Genomic DNA, 20,339 nt, shown 5'->3' with positions numbered 1-20,339 from the left:
GACATTGCCTGTTTTTAAAAAAAGTTTTAATAAAGGGTACTTTTACACTATATGATCTTCTCTTTACCCTTGCATATAGAATATAGTCTATGGATGATGATATCAGGAATGGTATAATGCAATGATTGGATCTGACTTTAGAGGTCTTGAATAAGTATTGTTTGACCTACTTAATTTAAAGTGATGAGCGGAATCTGGTTAGTGTACCTGAATACATGGAATGGTGAAAACTCCTTGCGAGCAGTTTGGAAAGTAGTGATATGTTTATTACATTGGTTGGAACCAGAGTGTTTCACATCATTCCATGGACGTTTTTTTGTGTATGGTTTAATTTAGCACTATATGAGAGTGAGGCTTTTGTTTATGTTTGTTCAGATGTTTTTATAATGGTATAATGGTGGATGTGTATTGAACACAATTTTAATGAGTGTTATATTTATGTAATTTTTAGGAAGTGCGTCCATGCACATTAGGACAATTAGAGGCATATTTTAATCTCAACGTTTAGAGACAGAAAAAAACGCTATAACATTAGCAGCGCTAAAACTTAAAACTAGAAAAATAGTGTCCAAATTTAAATGAACGAATCATAAGTCCATCGATAAAGTTCATATGGGGTATGAGTCCAAATTGAATCCCGTCACGTGTGAAAACTCCCCTGTGGTGATGAACTTACCAGATGAGTGTAGTGCCTGTATAAGGAATTGATTGATACAAGCAAATTGTCTGGTAAATTCATCTGGTAAGTTCACTACCACAGGGGAGTTTTCACACGTGGTGTGGTGATGGGATTCAGTTTGGACTCATACCCCATATGAACTTTATTGATGGACTTATGATTCGTTCATTTAAATTTGGACACTATTTTTCTAGTTTTACGTTTTAGTGCTGCGAATGTTATATTACCACCCTATCAGCTGTTTGACTTGTCCTGTCTTTACATATTTATTATTCACACTCATAAAGAGGAAACATACTTAGAAACTGTAGCCCAGAACAGCCCAACAGCTGTGCTATGTAACACTGTAACTGTTTCCAAAGATAGTTTGCAGATAACATACAATTTCACACAAGAAGTAAATGAAGTAAGAATTTCAAATGAGTCTTGCGGTTTACTACTATCTGCGAGTATTGCAGTATTTGCAGCAGCACTTCCAAGGTCTACACATATATTTTTAACTATTCTCATACTTCACAAGAATGGTGCCTTACAGCACTTTTCTCCTCATTTTTAGCTGGCTGAGCACTCTCATGTTTAACAGGAGTCTGTCTGATTTACTCGAGCAAGTGTGAAATGCTGAGATATAGGTCAAATCCTGGCAAGTTCACTTAGTTTGTCTGGTACATCAGTTAATACACTCAACTCTGCCTCCTCCTATTTGAAGGTAATGATCCATTTTCCGTGACCCTATAGAAATAGAGCGCAGGACACAATGTGCAGGGCCGTTAGACATGTACCATTGCTTGAACTCTTACGAGACCTATTTATGTAGACAACATATGATTAAAAGTACCAACATTTACTGACATACAGTACAATGTTTTTTTCAGCAAGTTTATAACAAAATTAAATTCAGATTTTGTTATATAGAATGATGTCCGTTTTTTGCCCAGTTCTCTGAAAATTTTATCATTTTAATTCCAGCATTCGACATCTAATTTTGACCTGCCCCTTGACTTCAATTCTTGGGTCATACTGATATGTTTATGTCTAGTTTTCTACCCACTCATATTTCATCAAACCTAAGACATACATATCTGATGTCTTTAATACAGATGAATTAACACAATGTTGAAAATAGTTCTAGAGAAGAACTAGTTCTAAGCAGAAAAAGTTCATTAGTAAGTAATATACATTGTCAAGTGCGTTGGAGGTTGAGACAGTAGGATCTTATTTTCATGGTGGAGAATCTTATCCTAGTATTTGTGGCACCTGGTCAGGCCAGAACCACTTACCTCCAGTTTATTACTACCTCTGTGGCCTTATTAACTTTGATTAGCATCTAGTATCTACACCTGAACCATCCCATGGGTTTTGGATTTTGGGAACTTTAGACCCGAGTATGTCCCATGGGCTGGTAAGCGCACCTGAAACTGATAACTTTATGCACTTTGTTGATGCTTTCTATTTTAAAGCTGAATTTATTCTATTATTTTAAAACTCATATCCTATGTGATATATATGGTCTTGATGAAGTGCATGATGCCGGAAAAGCGTAGACAGACCTACTATTGAATTGAGTGTCTATGACCTCAATAGGCTTTGTAACCCACAAAAGTTTCTTCAGTTTATTTCAAGAGGCTTTTAAACATACTTACAGTATCTCACAACAGTGAGTACACCCCTCTCATTTTTGTAATTATTTTATTATATCTTTTCATGTGACAACACTGAAGAAATGACACTTTGCCACAATGTAAAGTAGTGAATGTACAGCTTGTATAACAGTATAAATGTGCTGTCCCCTCAAAATAACTCAACACACAGCCAAAACTGCTGGCAACAAAAGTGAATACACCCCTAAGTAAAAATGTCCAAATTGGGCCCAAAGTGTCAATATTTTGTGTGGCCACCGTTATTTTCCAGCACTGCCTTAACCCTCTTGGGCATGGAGTTCACCAGAGCTTCACAGATTGCCACTGGAGTCTTCTTTCACTGCTGGATGTTAGAGACCTTGCACTCCTCCACCTTCCATTTGAGGATGCCCCACAGATGCTCAATAGTGTTTAGGTCTGAAGACATATTTGGCCAGTCCATCACCTTTACCCTCAGCTTCTTTAGCAAGGCAGTGGTCTTCTCGGAGGTGTGTTTGGGGTCGTTATTATGTTGGAATACTGCCCTGTGGCCCAGTTTCCAAAGGGAGGGGATCATGCTCTGCTTCAGTATGTCACAGTACATGTTGGCATTCATGGTTCCCTCAATGAACTGTAGCTCCCCAGTGCCAGCAGCACTTATGCAGCCCCAGACCATGACACTCCCACCACTATGCTTGGCTGTAGGAAAGACACACTTGTCTTTGTACTCCTCACCTGGTTGCCGCCACACACGCTTGACACCATCTGAACCAAATAAGTTTATCTTGGTCTCATCAGACCACAGGACATGGCTTCAGTAACCCATGTCCTTAGTCTGCTTGTCTTCAGCAAACTGTTTGCGGGCTTTCTTGTCCATCATCTTTAGAAGAGGCTTCATTTTGGGATGACAGCCATGCAGACCAGTTTGATGCAGTGTGCGGCTTATGGTCTGAGCACTGACAGGCTGACCCCCCACCTCTTCAACCTCTGCAGCAATGCTGACAGCACTCATACATCTATTTCCCAAAGACAACCTCTGGATATGATGCTGAGCATGTGCACTCTTCTTCTTTGGTCAACCATGGCGAGGCCTCTTCTGAGTGGAACCTGTCCTGTTAAACTGCTGTATGGTCTTGCCACCGTGCTGCAGCTCAGTTTCAGGGTCTTGGCAATCTACTTATAGCCTAGGCCATCTTTATGTAGAGCAACAATTCTTTTTTTTAGATCTTCAGAGAGTTCTTTGCCATGAGGTACCATGTTGAACTTCCAGTAACCAGCATGAGAGAGAGTGAGAGCGATAACACCAAATTTAACTCACCTGCTCCCCATTCACACCTGAGACCTTGTAACACTAACGAGTCACATGACACCGGGGAGGAAAAATGGCTAATTGGGCCCAATTTGGACATTTTCACTTAGTGGTGTACTCACTTTTGTTGCCAGCGGTTTACACATTAATGGCTATGTGTTGAGTTATTATGAGGGGGCAGCAAATTTACACTGTTGTACAAGCTGTACACTCACTACGTTACATTGTAGTAAAGTGTCATTTCTTCAGGGTTGTCACATGAAAAGATATAATAAAATATTTACAAAAATGTGAGGGGTGTACTCACTTTTGTGAGATACTGTATGTGGATTATTTTTACCATTAATATGTAAAATAACATTTGTTTTTAATATAGGAGTGGTTCTCAGAGGCATATATAAACTCCCACTTTTAAGAAAAGTTGTGTTTTTCCTTTCTGTAGTTCTTGAGAAGCTTTAGGGCCATACCACACTCCCAATCCTGATAATGGCAGCAACTTAATAGTGTCAGGATAGCTAAGAGAGTACCAAAAACAGTCACCTGCTACTATAGTGATGCTCTTTACTGAACCAGCAAGGTGTCTCATTTTCCCTGTTTCATCCCTGATAAAGTGAAATTCTGAAGCATTTTGGCCAGTAAGGTGCGACACCATAGGATCATGTGAGTAGTGAGTAGTTTGGGAGTAGTTTCTTTACTGATCCATGTTTCTGGTAATTTGCTGATAGCAACAGACCTGATAGTGTGACAGCCCTTATGCTTTATCAGGGAAAATCAAATGAATATCATCTGATACGCCAATAAAATCCATATGAAAAATCATGTTTCAGCTTCATGTTATCATTTTTATTGTTTATAAAATGTGAAAAAGTCTGGAAAGTCTGTCCATGTTTTGACATTTCTAGGTGAATGCTGTAGTCCCTACTAAAAGATGTAACCTAATAAATAATACAGCAACACCTAAACATTACTGTTAAAACTAGTCCTTTTTTTTTTTGAAAGCACGTGGTGTGTGAACACACTTCAAAAACTTCACCCAGTGCCAAAAAAGTGCACACACATAAAGAGCGCAACACAAAAACGTGCAATGGGTGTACACATGGTCCTCCAAAATCAAAGGACCTTGCCCTGATCCCCCGGGCCGTCAGGCTCCAGACGGGGACTGGGGTACTTACACTTGGTCCATCTGGCAGAAACCAGACAGACCCCATTCTTTGAAGGGTTTGCCGAAACAGACCCACCTAAGTATTAGGTGGGGCTCCCCCAAAGGGAGACCCCATAAGAGAGGGCAAATCAGGCCAGAAGGCCATGTCCACCCCTTCCCAAGACTTTTTAGGGCAGGCCCGAGGACCTACACCCTACCAGTCACACGTGCAAAACCACGTACAAACATAAAAATCCAAAAAAGTGACAAACATAGGGGCTTAAATAAAAGAAAGTGGGGGAGAAGGAAGTGGAGAGGAGAATAAAAAGTGACCATTGTGTGGTACAATGACCGTTCCTCCGTCAAAACTAGTCCTATTCCAGTCAAAACAACCTATTTCCTTTTGGTTAGAGCAAGAAAGGTTTGCAGCCTCTGTCCAGTTTCTATTGCTGTCTCTGTCCTGTTGGAGAGATTCCCCTAACTTCCTGCTAGGACAAGAATGATGGGAAATCTCTCCAACAGGAACACAGACATAAAAGCACACTTTTGAGGGAGATTTAGAACTTCTGAGCATTTTCTGTCCAAGCCTTCCTGCCTCGATGAAAATCACAGCTGCATTCACATATGGGCGTTTTGAATCACTGCGATTTCAAAACACCCAGGAGTGAATTGCAAATTGCACAACACACATTTCAGATGCCATTCATTTGAATGGCACCTTAAATGTGGTGCGGTTCTGCAGTCACGGCAGACTGCATTGCGTGAAGCTTGTTGCCCAAAAAAAGTTCAGGGGATTCTTTTGGGCAACATGCTTCATGCGATGCAGATTCCCGAACAGGGTTTTTAGGTGCCATTTAAATGAATGGCATTTGAAATGTGCAATCACACCTGTCATTCACATCTGAGCATTTGGAAATTGCGCCATGTGTGAATGCAGCCTTAGTGTGACAGGGACAGGAAATGAAAAGAAATCTCTACAATCGGGCCACAGAATTAAGAACCTGAAATACATTTTAACTCTTCACAACTCTAACACTAAACAAAAAGTGGTTGCAGTTAGACTTTATGTTATAAAAAGAACTTCAGCCCAAACTTTTTTTTTTTGGGGAAGGGGGTAGGGATGGAACCTCTATCAGGTTTTTACTACAGTCTGTGATCTTTTGCAGATATTCCCTTGAATGCCTATAAGGACAGGAAGTGATAAAAAATCTCTCCAATTGGGGCACATAGAATTTTAAGAAAGTAACTCCTCTCATTACTTTAAAAAGCATAATCAAATTTCAGTTACACATCCATAAAACGTACACAAACATTAGTTTAAAACAATCCATACAATGGCAACTAACCCTGACCAAAAAATTGCCTAGTTCAAATATTTTTTTCTATTTATTGCCTTAACAGCCCACAGAAAAAAGTTCTCTCTGTATCTATTAGTTCTAACTTTAATATTCCTGTAATGCCTGCTTAATGGTAATAATTCATATATCAATAAGTGACAGCCAGGATGGAATGGATCACTTATTATTTTCTCCGCTCTACCAAAACATCCAGAGTTTTAGTATTTAGTACTTCCTTCCCTAGGCCATACTTTCCAAGTATAGTAGTCTAAGAAAATTTTAAATATTGAGCTTTTTTAACAATGCCACGTACATTTTCTGGAAGGAACAGGAAGTGGGATTAAATCTCCCTAACAGGATCAAGAACAGCAATAACAACTTAACAAAAAGTATTTGCTCTGCCAAAGGGCTACCAAATCTATAATAAAGTTTGGGCTAAGGTGGGCTTTAATCAGTGTTATGTATACTAATTATTTTTCTGTTACCGTTTTCTTGAGAGAGAGGAGTTCTGCTTTTTCTCGTATGGAGACATTTCTGGATTTCTTATAGTAGGCCTCAGAATGTGCAGATGATAATGATGAAGAAGAAGTAGAAGCTTTTTTGGACACACTAATTCCTTCTTCAGCAGCAAAAAGGTTTCTTCGAGCGACATATCCGGATGACTCTTTGATCCTTTCTTCTTCCGTATCTGTAATTCCACTTACATACTCGTGTCTGTATTAAATGAAAACATTGTCTGATATAATTTTTTTGGCAATTTTTTTTTTCACTATTGCATTGTAAGATCTAGTGAGCAGAGCCTTAAAGCGGTTGTATACATTTTTTTTAAACTTTTACCTACAGGTAAGCCTATAATAAGGCTTACCTGTAGGTAAAAAAAAATCTCCTAAACCTGTACGGTTTAGGAGATATTCCCCTCGCAATGAGCTGCTAACTGCAGCGGCGCATGCGCACAGGGGATTCTTGGATGAAAGCCCGGCAGCCGCCGGACTTTGCAGGAAAAAAGTCTCCTGCGCGCAAGCGCGGGAGTGACGACATCGCGGCTCCGGCCACTCACAGCGCCGGAGCCGCGATACCCGGAAGGCACGCCGAGGAGAAATGTCAGCTCCCTCAGCGTGGACCGGGTGAGATGTCAGCGCCTCGTTCTAAGGTAAGTATCTTATAATGAGCTAGTATGTGGTGCATACTAGCTCATTATGCCTTTTCCCTTACAGGTGTAGGGAAAAAAAAAAAGACAGCGGGTTTACTACCGCTTTAATACCTTTAGGACTTAGTTCTTATTAATTCTTCTTATGTTCCACTGTATTGATAACTTGTTTACTGTATATTGTCTAGCACTATATAAAATGGTGGCACCATGTACTGGGAGTAATTATAATAGCAGCAACTAATAATAACAGTTTCCTGCAGGGTTTCTGTCATTGTTCTGTAAGCTGTGGACCGACTATGAACTGCACTCAGAATGGCTCTTACCCTATTATGAATACTATCAGTTTAAAGGCATAGTCCACCTTTGCCAAAAACTAAGATCAATATTGCCCTTGCTATAGGTATAGGCCATGTATGTACCTCATACAGTATGATTGGAAAATCCCTAGGACATTCCTAGGGACATTGCTAAGGGACACCTAGAGGTTCTGTTTACCTTCACCATCACACAGAAAGCTCTTTCTCTGATTTAAACCATATCGTATGCGCTTTCTGATGCCGTAGCTCTGAGCTCAGTGTTTGAGCGCTCGCGCCTGTGATGGTGCAGGTGAACAGTAACAGCTATGGTTCTCTTAGTAATGTCCTAAAAGTGGAGGGGGAAGGGCGTCTGACCGGGACAGGCACTAGCTTGTGTACAGTGAGTTGCTCGGCCACCATAGCGGGCATCACAGAGCTGCTAATTGGTAGTGCAGCAGTGCAGAGTTTTGTGTTTGGTGGTGTGTGTGTGTGTGTGTGTGGGGGGGGTTGCAGATATGTGCAATGGAGTACATATGCTGGGTGGGTGCAGAGGGGTGCTAAGACTTATAAAGACTTACTGAAGGATACAGAGGATTCTGGGGATGCAGAGGTGTACGAGGGGGTACAGAAGTGTGATGGGGGTGCAGATTCAGGCTAGGGGGGTGCAGAGGCCTCCTGGGGGTAACAAAGCCATGCTGGGGTGTACAAAGATATGTGGGGGTGCAGAGGTGGGTGGGAGGGTGCAGAGGTGTGCTGGTATACAAAGGTTTGCTGGGGTTAGGGAGGTGTACTTGGGGATACATATGAAGGTTCAGAGGATTGTGGGGGGATTGAAGTGTGCTGGGGCTGTGAAGGTATGAAAGGGGTTGCAAAGATGTGTGTGGGGGTGCAGAGATGAGCAAAGGGGTACAGAGGTGTCCTGGGGGGGGGTACAAGGATAAAATGTGGATATGGAGATGTGCTGGGGGCACAGAGGCATGCTAAAGGGTTCAGAGGCATTCTGGGGGTGCAGAGATGTCCAAAGAGGAACAAAAGCATGCTGGGGGTACAGAGATGTGTTGGGAAGTACAGGTGTGTTCTGGGGGTACAAAGATGTGCTGAGGGGTTGCGGAGGTGTGCTGTGCTATTTGTGGAGCAGTATACTGTAATATTTGTAGTGCAGCATAACGTAATATTTGTGGTGGAGCATACTGTAATATTAGTGGTGGAGCATAATGTAATATTAGTGGTGGAGCATAATGTAATAATAGTGGTGGAGCATAATGTAATATTAGTGGTTGAGCATAATGTAATAATAGTGGTGGAGCATAATGTAATATTTGTGGTGGAGCATAATGTAATAATAGTGGTGCAGCATAATGTAATATTTGTGGCAGAGCAACTATAATATTGGTGGAGCATAATGTAATAATAGTGGTGGAGCATAATATAATATTTGTGGTGGAACATACTGTAATATTAGTGGTGGAGCATAATGTAATAATAATGGTGCAGCATAATGTAATATTTGTGGTGGAGCACACGGTAATATTAGTGTGGAGCATAATGTAATAATAGTGGTGAAGCATAATGTAATAATAGTGGTAGAGCATAATGTAATATTTGTGGTGGAGCACACGGTAATATTAGTGTGGAGCATAATGTAATAATAGTGGTGAAGCATAATGTAATATTAGTGGTGGAGCATAATGTAATATCTGTGGAGCATACTGTAATATTTGTGGTGGAGCATAATGTTATATGTGTGGAGCAACTGTAATGCAAATTGCACTTTCATCTGTGTAGAAAAAAATCCTTGCACCAGCCCTGCAGCCCAGCGCAGGGGCTGCAGTCCACTTTTAAGGTAGGCTAAGTTCATATTTTTACAATGACAAATTTTTGTGCGTGCTTTTACATTTTAAATTTTGGGGGGGGGGGCTGCGGGGGGTGCAAGATATAGGATCTGCCCCGGGTTTCAAATGTTTTAGGTACGCCACTGCGTAAATGGCCTACACCTATAGCAAGGGCATTATTCAACTTTAGTCAAAGCTGCACAACCCATGTCTATCTATATCTATATCTATATCCCATGTCTATTGTGAATTCACATTCTACCTACTACCCATTTTTTCTTTCTTTGCCTCTTCACTCCTTGTTTCCAACAGACCCCACATCTGGGGAACTAACTTATGAGCTACATCTACAACAGCTTAGGGATGAAATTAAACTTAACTCAGACACCCACTTGTATTTTCTTTGATTACCATGCATAAAAGCACTTCTATTGTAAAATGTTATCTTAGGTAAATGTATCTTGTAGACAGGGCTGCATTTAGCATGCTGACCTAAGCCATGACACCCTTTTAGACAAGCTCTACCCCTAGTATCAAGTCATTATTTCAGTAAAAACTACTGTTTGAATTCACTAAAAGAAGCATCTTCCTCTCTGTTCTATATACATATACATACATATATAACTGTACTGACCAACATACAATAGAAATGAGAGATGGATTCATGTTTCTTGTATAATACTGAATCTTCTGATTCCTCACAACATCCCCTATGCACACTTGCCCCTACAGTTCTCTTGCTGAATTTAGTCACCAATGTTCACCGGTTGCCAGCAGAAGGAGACAAAATAAGAAAATGACCTAGGCATTGACTCAAGAGGGATATATGGCAAATACAGCCCAACACCTAGGTTCCCAGATTGAGATGCACAGACAACTTGTGATGACCTGTTGTACATCTTCTCATTATGTTCCTATTGCTTCTTATTCTTGTGTTAATCAGTTTCCCATACTCCTACTCGGCTATCCCTTACTTTATTTACAAAAATGTTACTACTCTTGTTACATTCTAAAAAAATATGAAATGACTTTTCTGATATCTTTAGAAAACAGAAAATTGGCAGTTCATTCATTATAAAATGTTATAGTGTCAACTTCTAAAGCTACTTTTCGAAGACATGACCTGTAACATAACCCCACTTTAGTCCCACAATAAGAGAATGTAAAATTTCTCTCTGCTGTAATGTGACATTGTACGTGTCATAGGGTGACAGTCACAGAAAACATTGAAGAACAGGTGTGATGTAAAAGTCATTGGGATTGAATAGCTGGACACAAGAATAACTGTAAAGCATACGCACCGTCCTCTGAACACAGGAACCACGTAGTCTGTAACTTCATTCTCTTTATCTGGTGCATAGAGCTTAGATCGTTTTGCTCTAGGACTCATCTTGAGTGATTTATCTTCTGTCTTATATGATTGAATTCTGCAGAAAATTCAGCATAATGTTGTTAACTAAGACAGAATGGGACAATTTACATGAAACGCTGATAATTCTGATTAAGAAAAGATGGTGTAAGGAAGATATGCAAAGTGCAGCAGCCTATAGCATTCCGTTTAGTGTACTAATGAAATCAGTGACAGATACAGTCTCTATGCACAGTATGTCATTATTGATCTTGCAACACTTCATCCAAAATCTTTATGTTATATACCCAGCCTACCAAAGCCACACCTAGTTTAAAATATAGTTCTCATTATTGTCAAGGTTCAAATGTTTAGTAAGGAAATCACAGTTGCCCCAAAACAGGAATAATGTTCTTTATGTGTTCTCAACTTTAGTTTTTCTATTTGCATATTTATTAGTCTGTAAATTGTCCAGCATAAGTAAGCCATTCGGGATTGTTGCAGAAATTTCACAAGATGTGAGATATAACTGAGTTACTGCATACAACCAGAATTGGAGCATTCCAAAGAAATAGATGTATCGTATGAGAATTATTGAGACAGGATGAAAAGACAGAACAAAATCTTACCTTCTTAAAATAATGTACTGTCATCCAATAAGCAAGATTATAGGTAGGTTACACAAGGGATTTCTTTTTCAGAAACCCATTCACAGCCTATATATTATTAAGGTTATGCTTTTGAGCTGATTTCTAGTATATATTTATGAGCTCGGTGGAGGGGCATGAAGTTAATGCACTTAGACCTCACTGTACTAAGCATGCTCTAGTTTGCAGGGAGAGGGAGCTAATGAAATAAAGAAGTGTTGGGTGTAATCATTTACCCTGCTGGATTGGTAAACAGTAGAACAATGGTAGGGGAATAATACACAGCAAACATAATCCCACCCCCAAAAACTTCTACCAAGCGCTCAAAGAGGAACTGAACTCTGCAAGCTGTGCCCATAATTAGGTAGGCAAAGGGCAAAGGCCTGGTCACCAATATTGCTGGTGCTTTCTCAGCAGCCGATCTTTTCCTATTACTGACTTAACATGGCTTATTCTGCACATGTACATTTTTCAGAATACTGCTTAGGTACAATTAACATTCCTACATGTTCTCTATAACATAGCAAATCCTACTTTTTAAACTGATTCTAAAGGATCGTTTTTTATTTTTTTTAAAATAACAAACATGTCATACTTACCTCCACTGTGCAGCTTGTTTTGCACAGAGTGGCCCTGATCGTCCTCTTCTGGGGTCCCCCGGTGGCTCTCGTGTCTCCTCCCCGCATCAGATAACCCCCTAGGAGAAGCGCTCGCCCGAGGGGGTTACCTTGAAGGCACGCTCCTGAGTCCAGCATTCGTCCACAGACACGAATGCCGGACTCAGCCCCGCCCCCCCCGGCGCCCACGTCATTGGATTTGATTGACAGCAGCGGGAGCCAATGGCTGTGCAGCTATCAATCTATCCAATCAAGAGCCGGGACCTCGTGGAGAGAGGGACAGCGCGTCCCCACCAGAAGATGAAGGGGCTCAGGTAAGTAAAACGGGGGGCCGGTCACTGCCAGGTGTTTTTTCACCTTAATGCATAGGATGCATTAAAGTGAAAAAATACGAGGGTTTACAACCCCTTTAAGCTCAGTTCCATGTTAAAGGACCATTCCTTTCAGACAAATGAATTGGATTTCTTTTACTTAGATGCAAAAATGATCTACTAAAGCAGTTTAGATACTTTGCTTAAAATTGTGTTATTATTCACTTTAGCCACCCAGTCATGTGAAAAGCAAATTGCTGTTCACTTTGAATGCCTAACCATGTGCAGATGCTTTTCATCTGAATGGAAAATTTTATTTAATGTTCACACAACTCAAGATTATCAACCTCTTTAGTAAATCAGCCCAAATGTGTGCAGTTTGGTACACACTTTAAAAATTGTTCATCAGTGTAGGGAAAATTAGATGGAGCTGTTAGCATATGAATATATTTGTATTTGAACCATACTAGAGGCTATCTGTAAGGACATATAGCATATAGGCTAAATGACCATATGCTAATTTTTATTTTACAATCATAAGCTAATTCAAAGTACAAAAACCCACAGCAACCAGTCATAATTCACTTTACCAACCTCAGATGAGTACAATTTGGATTTTGTCAAGTAGCTATTGGTATTGCACTTTGTTCTTAACTGTTCTAGAGCGACTAATCATGCATCTAATCATACAAATCATGTTCTTAAAAAATAAAAAACACCTTGTGTAAACACAGTTTAGTATCTATTTTGTTCCATTATGTTTGCACAACTTATTATTTATGATGATGATACTAATGGGTTTAGATAGATAAATAGATAGATAGATAGATAGATAGATAGATAGATAGATAGATAGATAGATAGATAGACATGCAATAGATAATTGTCAACAGTTATGTTAAACAAAGGTTACATTGAATCTGAAAATGCTAGTTGCCTTGCTATTAAGTTGGCCCAATAGCTTTACTTAGGGCCATGTAAGGATGCCACACAAGTAGCTTTACTACTTTCTGAATTGCTGATCTAGAAGTATGAAGATCAGAAGTTAAAGTCAGATACCTTTATCTGCATTCTAGTTTAAGGTCAGTGACTGAGACTAAAATGCCAGTATGATGTTTAAGTATCTAGCATTTGCAGAATGACAAGTCAGCTTCCATGTTACTCTCAGGACAAGAACTGGATAGTCAACATTCTTTATAGCATGAACTGTGTAAGACCAGAAGTAAATACTGCTGATAAAGCAAATTATCTCAGCTTACCTTATACAGCAGGCAGATGGGCAGCTAGCTCCCAGAGAGCAAAGAGAGATATGCCTCGTTTCCACTGAGCGGATCGGTTCGGTTTGGTACGGTACGCTATTTTGGGTGTTTCCATTATGAAAGCGGCCCATACAACCGAACCGTACCGCTCCATTCAGGGTCCTGCTTCAGATGTGGGGCCATAGAAAATGGAACGGTTCAGTTAGGGCGGAGCTACGATACATTCCGCTGATTGGCTGACAGAAAACCCTCTGCTGTGCTATGCTGAGGCATTTTTTCTAAACCCTGTATGGCCCCTTGTGGTCCCACTTGCAGTGGAAATGCTCACCAGAATAGACCGGACCATTCTAGGCCATTCAAACTGTACCGACCCAAACCGATCCGCTCAGTGGAAACGAGGCAATAGATGCCCATCCTTGAATGACTTGGAGCTCCAGACCTGCTGCAAGTCTCAGCTTATGTGACAAATGCATAAAAATGGTCGTCTGACCACTCCATTGTGTCCACACAAGAAACAGAATCAAGCTCAGCTCATAGGGAAGTTTTCCATCAAATTAGAAAATTTCCCTGGGCAATAACAAGAACTTAGGTGCTCCATATAGCCCAGTCATCACAAGTAATATTCAAAATTGGAAGCTTTGCTTCTTAGCGGTAAGCCAATTATGACTACCCTTACACAAACAAAATGAAAGAAGGTTGAGTTACATCATAAAGATCAAAGAAAAGCATACGAAAAGAGCAGTCATTAGAGTGATAAGGAGACATGGTTAATTGAGTTGAGAAAATGATTAATTTAGTCAAAATGCAAATAAAAAACACAGACAGAAAGGATTTTATGATACTGTAAAAGAAGAACAAATACCAGATGTAGAAAAGTAATGGTGAAAAAAAGAGATGTATAATATATTAGACCACACAAAAGAGTTTGCAATTCATATGGTAAGTTTATTGTGGTGGATTAGTAAAAAGGTACAATGTAAATTATTAGCAGATTCAACCTGAAAAGATGATCATGTCATTACCCAAGATGGCTGCTGTGGGCAGCAGAGTGGCGCTTCTCTTCATGCTGGTACTGGCTTAAGGTGGCCTTTAATTCGGTGTTGCGATAACCACGGTCATAATGTTGATGGTGTTTTTGGTAGAAGGGCAAAGACATTCTGCCACCTCTGTTCACTGTTTTCACTGGGTTCAAAAATATATCTGTTTATTTCATCATTTGTGGTTACAGTTGGATTAATTGGGTTGGTTATTACAAGTTAGTCCAGCTTTCAGTACTGTAACACACAGCACTTAAATAAAATGATTGTTATGGGTAATTAGTACTTAAAGGGCCACTAAAACTAAAACATATGATAGCTGAAATCAAAAGATTTAAAGATACAGATATGTAAGAAATGGACAGAAATGGCTGATGTAAAATAAATGATTGCACACAGTTGCACAGTAAATGTTAAATAATCTTAAATAGATGAAGGTCAATTAAATTTGGAATACCATTTTACTTTAACGATTGTTTTAGACTTAGTGGCCATTTAAGTGAGAAACATCTCTTCTAACTACTTCATACTTGTATTGATCTCCACATTGTTAATAAAGATATTACTCTTAAAGTAGAACTATAGCTTCTCATTAAAAAAATGTGTGCTAGCACTTAATTGCAGTGCATCTGCACCTTTTATTTTCTCTTTTCCCTTTTGTCCCCATGCAAAGTCTCACAATACCTGTTGATCCTGCCAGTGAAGTACACCCAATGTCGCTTCCTGTGAAAGGGAGGGACAACGCTGCTACACTGCTACTGAATTCAAAGCAGCATTTTCCTGCTGTGGCAGATTACTCCAAAGTGGGAGGTGAAGATATTGGGCAGGTAAAAGGGAATAACTATCAGCATTTAATAGTTATTATTAAAAATTTTCATGTGTATGCGCATTCTATCCATCATGTATATGGTTTAGCATCTTATTGTTTCCTCTTATCCTTGAACAGTTTTTAAGAAGTCTTTAATAATTAGTAGTGAATCACAAAATTAGACTTAATTTGTTATTCAGTGATATATGTGATTTATATTGGTATATATACATTTTTTTCGCTCATTTTTCTATTTTTGTTTTTAATACATTTCTTGTTTACATGTTTACATTGTCTATTTTCTGTTTTGACTATTTTGTGATCATATGTTTTAGCATTTAAGAAATGTTTTTATGTCGGTTAAGTTTTGTGATGATTGCTCTTTAACTACAGGTGTTTTGTGTTAGGTGTTTGATTTGCTATACTGTACGTCTTTAAATAGCTTGTATTGTGAGCATTTCAATTGTTGTGAACAAGCACGGTTCTTTTGCGTGTGAAACGCATCAACTGATCATCACTGCAATTTTATCTGGCTCATGATAATAACAAGTTTCTACAGCATCTTTTGGATTCAAGTGTGCGATCAATCTTTTCTTCTCTTTTTAGTAAATCTACCCCAAGGGTAAAATATGTTTCATTTTTTTATTTACAAACCTCTTGCATAACATGGAACCTGGGACCTGTTTAGAATACCACACGTGAGCCTTTAGATATACATTAAATGTGCATTACTTGAAGGATACCTAAATCAAACCTGAATCACCTCAGTCACTCACTCCCTGTTAGTGTAGCTGCATGCCAGCTGTCTCCCGAGTTCTCCTGTGAAATGAGAGTGTATAGTGCTTTCACATTGAGCAGATCGCCAGGCTAAAAGCCACTAAGTGTGTTAAACTATCATGTAATGTCACTGCTTGCAGAGAACAGCTGTCAAAACTCGGCGGTGATGTAGGGGGTGGGCGGGACCAAACAGCTAGCCTATAAAACACAAGCCAACGGCATAGGGGCTGGGCGGGCTGCTCTGTGTATGTGGCTCTGCCTCCTTCCCATCAGCTATCATACACCAGCCAACAGCATAGGGGCTGGGCAGGCCACTCCATGTATGTGGCTCTGCCCCTTTTCTTAAGCAGCCCAATCATTGGCTGGTGTTTGATAGCTGATAGAAAGTGGCAGAGCCACATACATGGAACAGTGCACCCAGACCCTAGCCCGTTGGCTGGTGTATGATAGCTGTTTGGTCCTGCCCACCCCCGACATCACTGCCGAGTTTTGACAGCTAGTCTCTGCAAGCAGTGACATTACATTATAGTTTAACGAACTTAGTGGCTCTTACAAGCCTGGTGATCTGCTCAATGTGAAACTCCCCCTCTTCTCTATCAGTGCCACCTGTCAGTGCCAATCAGTGCCAACCAATGCCACCTATCAGGGCCAATCAGTGCCACCTGTCAGTGCCAATCAGTGCCAACCAATGCCACCTATCAGTGCCAATCAATGCCACATATCAGTGCCAACCAATGCCACCTATCAGTGTCACCTGTCAGTGCCAATTGGTGCCAACCAACAAACCCAACGAATGCCACCTATCAGTTCCAATCAGTGCCAACCAATGAAACCTATCAGTGCCAATCAGTGCCACCTGTCAGTGCCAATCAGTGCCAACCAATGACACCTATCAGTGCCATCTGTCAGTGCCAATCAATGACATCTATCAGTGCCAATGAGTGCCACCTATCAGTGCCAATCAGTGCCAACCAATGCCGCCTAACAGTGCCAATCAGTGCCCATAGGCACTGCCTACCAGCGCCGCCTATCAGTGCCACCTATCAGTGCCCATCAGTGCTGCCAATCAGTGTTGCCTATCAGTGCCTATCACTGCTGCCTATCAGTGCCAACCAATGCCACCAATCAGTGCCCATGTGTGCTGCCAATCAGTTCCCATCAGTGCTGTCAATCAGTGCACTGAGTGCAGGGATAGGGAGATAACTCAGCAGCCAGGCACATTGTCCATGGGGCACCGGCCTGGGGGGGCACAACTGAAATCTGTTGATGTTTATTAATGCCACATGCTGATCTTTAGTATAATAGGTAATCACCACACTACTATTTACAATAAACTACTGGAGGGAAAATAAAAAAGTGTCAGTAAAAGGCTTGCCACTAAGCACTGTTATGTGTTCCCACACCACAAAAAAAAAAGCGCAATGCTAACTTACTAATCAACTTAACAATGGTGAAACCCACTAATGTATGGAAATCTCAATAAACTTCAATATTAACACAATACTGGTTTCTGTGATATGTAACATCACATATAATATACAGCAAACTGAAAAAAGACATAAATGAAACGTAGCATTTGCCATACAGATTAACTTCAAGTGCAATAATTCCAGTGATATGTGATCTCACATGTAATACACATCAAAATGAGAATAAGATATTTTTTGAAAACTTAGCAGGAATGGGGGAAACTTGCAATACAAATTAACTTCAAGTGCAAGTGCATGATTCTATATGTTTTAGGCCCCTTTCACACGAGGCGGACTCCGTTTCTAAGGAGCCCGCCTCAGTCCGCCAGCTCAGCGGGAGATCTGTCCATTGATCTCCCCTGAGCCGGCGGATGACAGGTCCCTCTCTGCTCACTGAGCGGGGAGGGGCTTGTCAGGCGCCGCTGCTGCCTATGGAGGGATTAGATGAAAACGGACAGCATGTCCGTTTTCACCAGATCTCACCCGATCCGATCCGCCAGCGACGGACCTGGACGTAGGGCCATCCGTCTGCTTTTAGCGGATCGGATGGGGTTGGATGTCAGCGGACATTTCTCCGCTGACATCCGACGCTCCATAGACTAGCATGGAGCGCCCGTTCAGGTCCGCCGTCAAAACTGACAGGCGGACCTGAACGGTCCGATCGTGTGAAAGGGGCCTTAGTTATTATTATAATGTGAATTTTTGCACTTGAAGTTAATTTTCTGCCACCCTTGCTAAGTCCATGTCTTTATGGACCTTGCTTTGTGCATTGGTGCGCAGTCATGTTGGAACAGGAAAGGGCCATCGTCAAACTGTTTCCACAAAGTTGGGAGCATGAAATTGTCCAAAATGTCTTGGTATGCTGACACCTTAAGAGTTCCCTTCACTGGAACTAAGGGGCCAAGCCCAACCCCTGAAAAACAACCCCACACCATAATCCTCCCTCCACCAAATGATTTGGACCAGTGCACAAAGCAAGGTCCATAAAGACATGGATGAGTTTGGGGTAGAGGAACTTGACTGGCCTTCACATTAGAGTAGAGACTGCGAGCCAGGCCTTCCCATCCAACATCAGTGTCTGACCTTACAAATGTGCTTCTGGAAGAATGATCAAACATTCCCATAGACACACTCCTAAACCTTGTGGACAGCCTTCCCAGAAGAGTTCAAGCTGTTATAGCTGCAAAGGGTGAGCCAACTCATAATTAAACCCTACGGACTAAGACTGGGATGCCATTAAAGTTCATGTGTGTGTAAATTTAGGCGTCCCAATACTTTTAGTAATATAGTGTACACACATGCATGTGAGTTTAAGCTTTTGGATGCACACCCTAATGCAAAAGGCTGTGCACGCCTATGATTAACACATTAGCTTAAAATATCTTTCAATTACTTTTCAAATGTATAAATAGCAGTCAACCATTCTGTAAATTCAACAATAATTGTATATAACAAAAAAAAAATGAAAACTGAACTTCATGAAAATGGCAAATACACAGTTGAAATCTCCTCAAAGTAAGAGGAATCCCCTTGATAGAAGTCTCTAAAACAAGTGTTCCCCCTGAAAAACTTCCATTGTTTCTGTTTTGTTAACAACTTAAAATTTTCTTTCTTTGGAACATTTGTTTGATTTTTCTATGATTAATGGAGTCAAATTCACTGTTAATTTTGATGTCTTATTTCAATTTAGTTTTAGATTTAGTCATAGTCTTTTGACTAAAATGCCATTTTAGTTTTAGTCGTATTTTAGTCAACTGAAATCTCCAGTACATTTTAGTCTACTAAATTCTCCAGTACCCACCTGAACTTCTGCTTTTACTTGAAGCTCCACCTGTCTGTTGAAGCCCCCTCACTCTATCAGCAAGCTGTAATGGCTGAGAAACGTAGGCTCCCTCTGTCTGCCTGTGAGTTCTAGAACAACAACAGCCTCTCCAAAAATATATTGAAAATAAAATAAAATATTATGTGGCGCTAACTGACATAAAATAAACAAGGATGGAGGACAACCAAACTGTCAACAACTGGCAAAAATGTAACGCAACAATGAGAGCTAACTAACTAAATATGGCAAATCTTCAAAAAAATCAATATAATGACAAGAAACAGTATATGGCAAGATGGAGGAATAATCTTTTGAAACTGTCAGCAACTGTCAGAAATGTGTTGCAACAATATAATCTCTATATGTTGCAAATCTTCAGTGAAAAAAAGGGGGGTGCCAACAATATAGTGCTTAGCAATAATTTTATTTTCAATATATTTTTGGCTGTGTGGGAACACGTATATATTTTGGCGGCTTCTTACAATCGTTTTATTTATTATTATTTGTAGTATACTTTCGTTTTGCGCATTGGTTTACCCCCCTTTTTTAACAGCCTCTCCAAACCACCCAGTTCTCTGCCCTGTGCACTCCCTCACTCAGATTTTTCATGTTTGTCCCTTTGGAAACTTTAGTATGAAAGCTGTGTACTACGATCATTTCAAAAGCGGTATTTTTGTATGATTTTCTGATCGTGTCTACAGCCCTTAACACATCTCGCTTCTCCCCCAAGCCCCCCCCACCCCCATTTTTACTTGGTAATTTTGTGAAAAACACTCTTATGCCGCGTACACACGGTCGGACTTTTCGTCTACAAAAGTCCAACGGACGCTGACGGACTAAAGCTGGCTGGTAATCCGATCGTGTGTGGGCTTCTCCGGACTTTC

General features: G+C 40.4%; 1 protein-coding gene across 2 annotated transcripts in view; it reads right to left on the bottom strand.

Moving 5' to 3' along the window:
* Positions 1-20,339, bottom strand: part of MYOM1 (myomesin 1) — a 180,638-nt gene that overhangs the window by 114,715 nt on the left and 45,584 nt on the right. For both annotated transcript variants that reach the window (XM_073631423.1, XM_073631424.1), the window contains exons 2-4: positions 14,565-14,724; positions 10,662-10,787; positions 6,568-6,796 (exon numbers count right to left, since the gene is read on the bottom strand). In XM_073631423.1, coding sequence (XP_073487524.1) covers positions 6,568-6,796; positions 10,662-10,787; positions 14,565-14,698 — 489 coding nt within the window. In that variant the 5' untranslated portion in view covers positions 14,699-14,724. The remainder of the gene's footprint in view (positions 1-6,567; positions 6,797-10,661; positions 10,788-14,564; positions 14,725-20,339) is intronic.

This window comes from Aquarana catesbeiana, linkage group LG05, assembly GCF_042186555.1.
Source record: "Aquarana catesbeiana isolate 2022-GZ linkage group LG05, ASM4218655v1, whole genome shotgun sequence".
Classification (NCBI taxonomy): Eukaryota; Metazoa; Chordata; class Amphibia; order Anura; family Ranidae; genus Aquarana; species Aquarana catesbeiana.
Note: the sequence above shows the minus strand (reverse complement) of the source record. Positions and strands in the feature narration are given on the sequence as shown.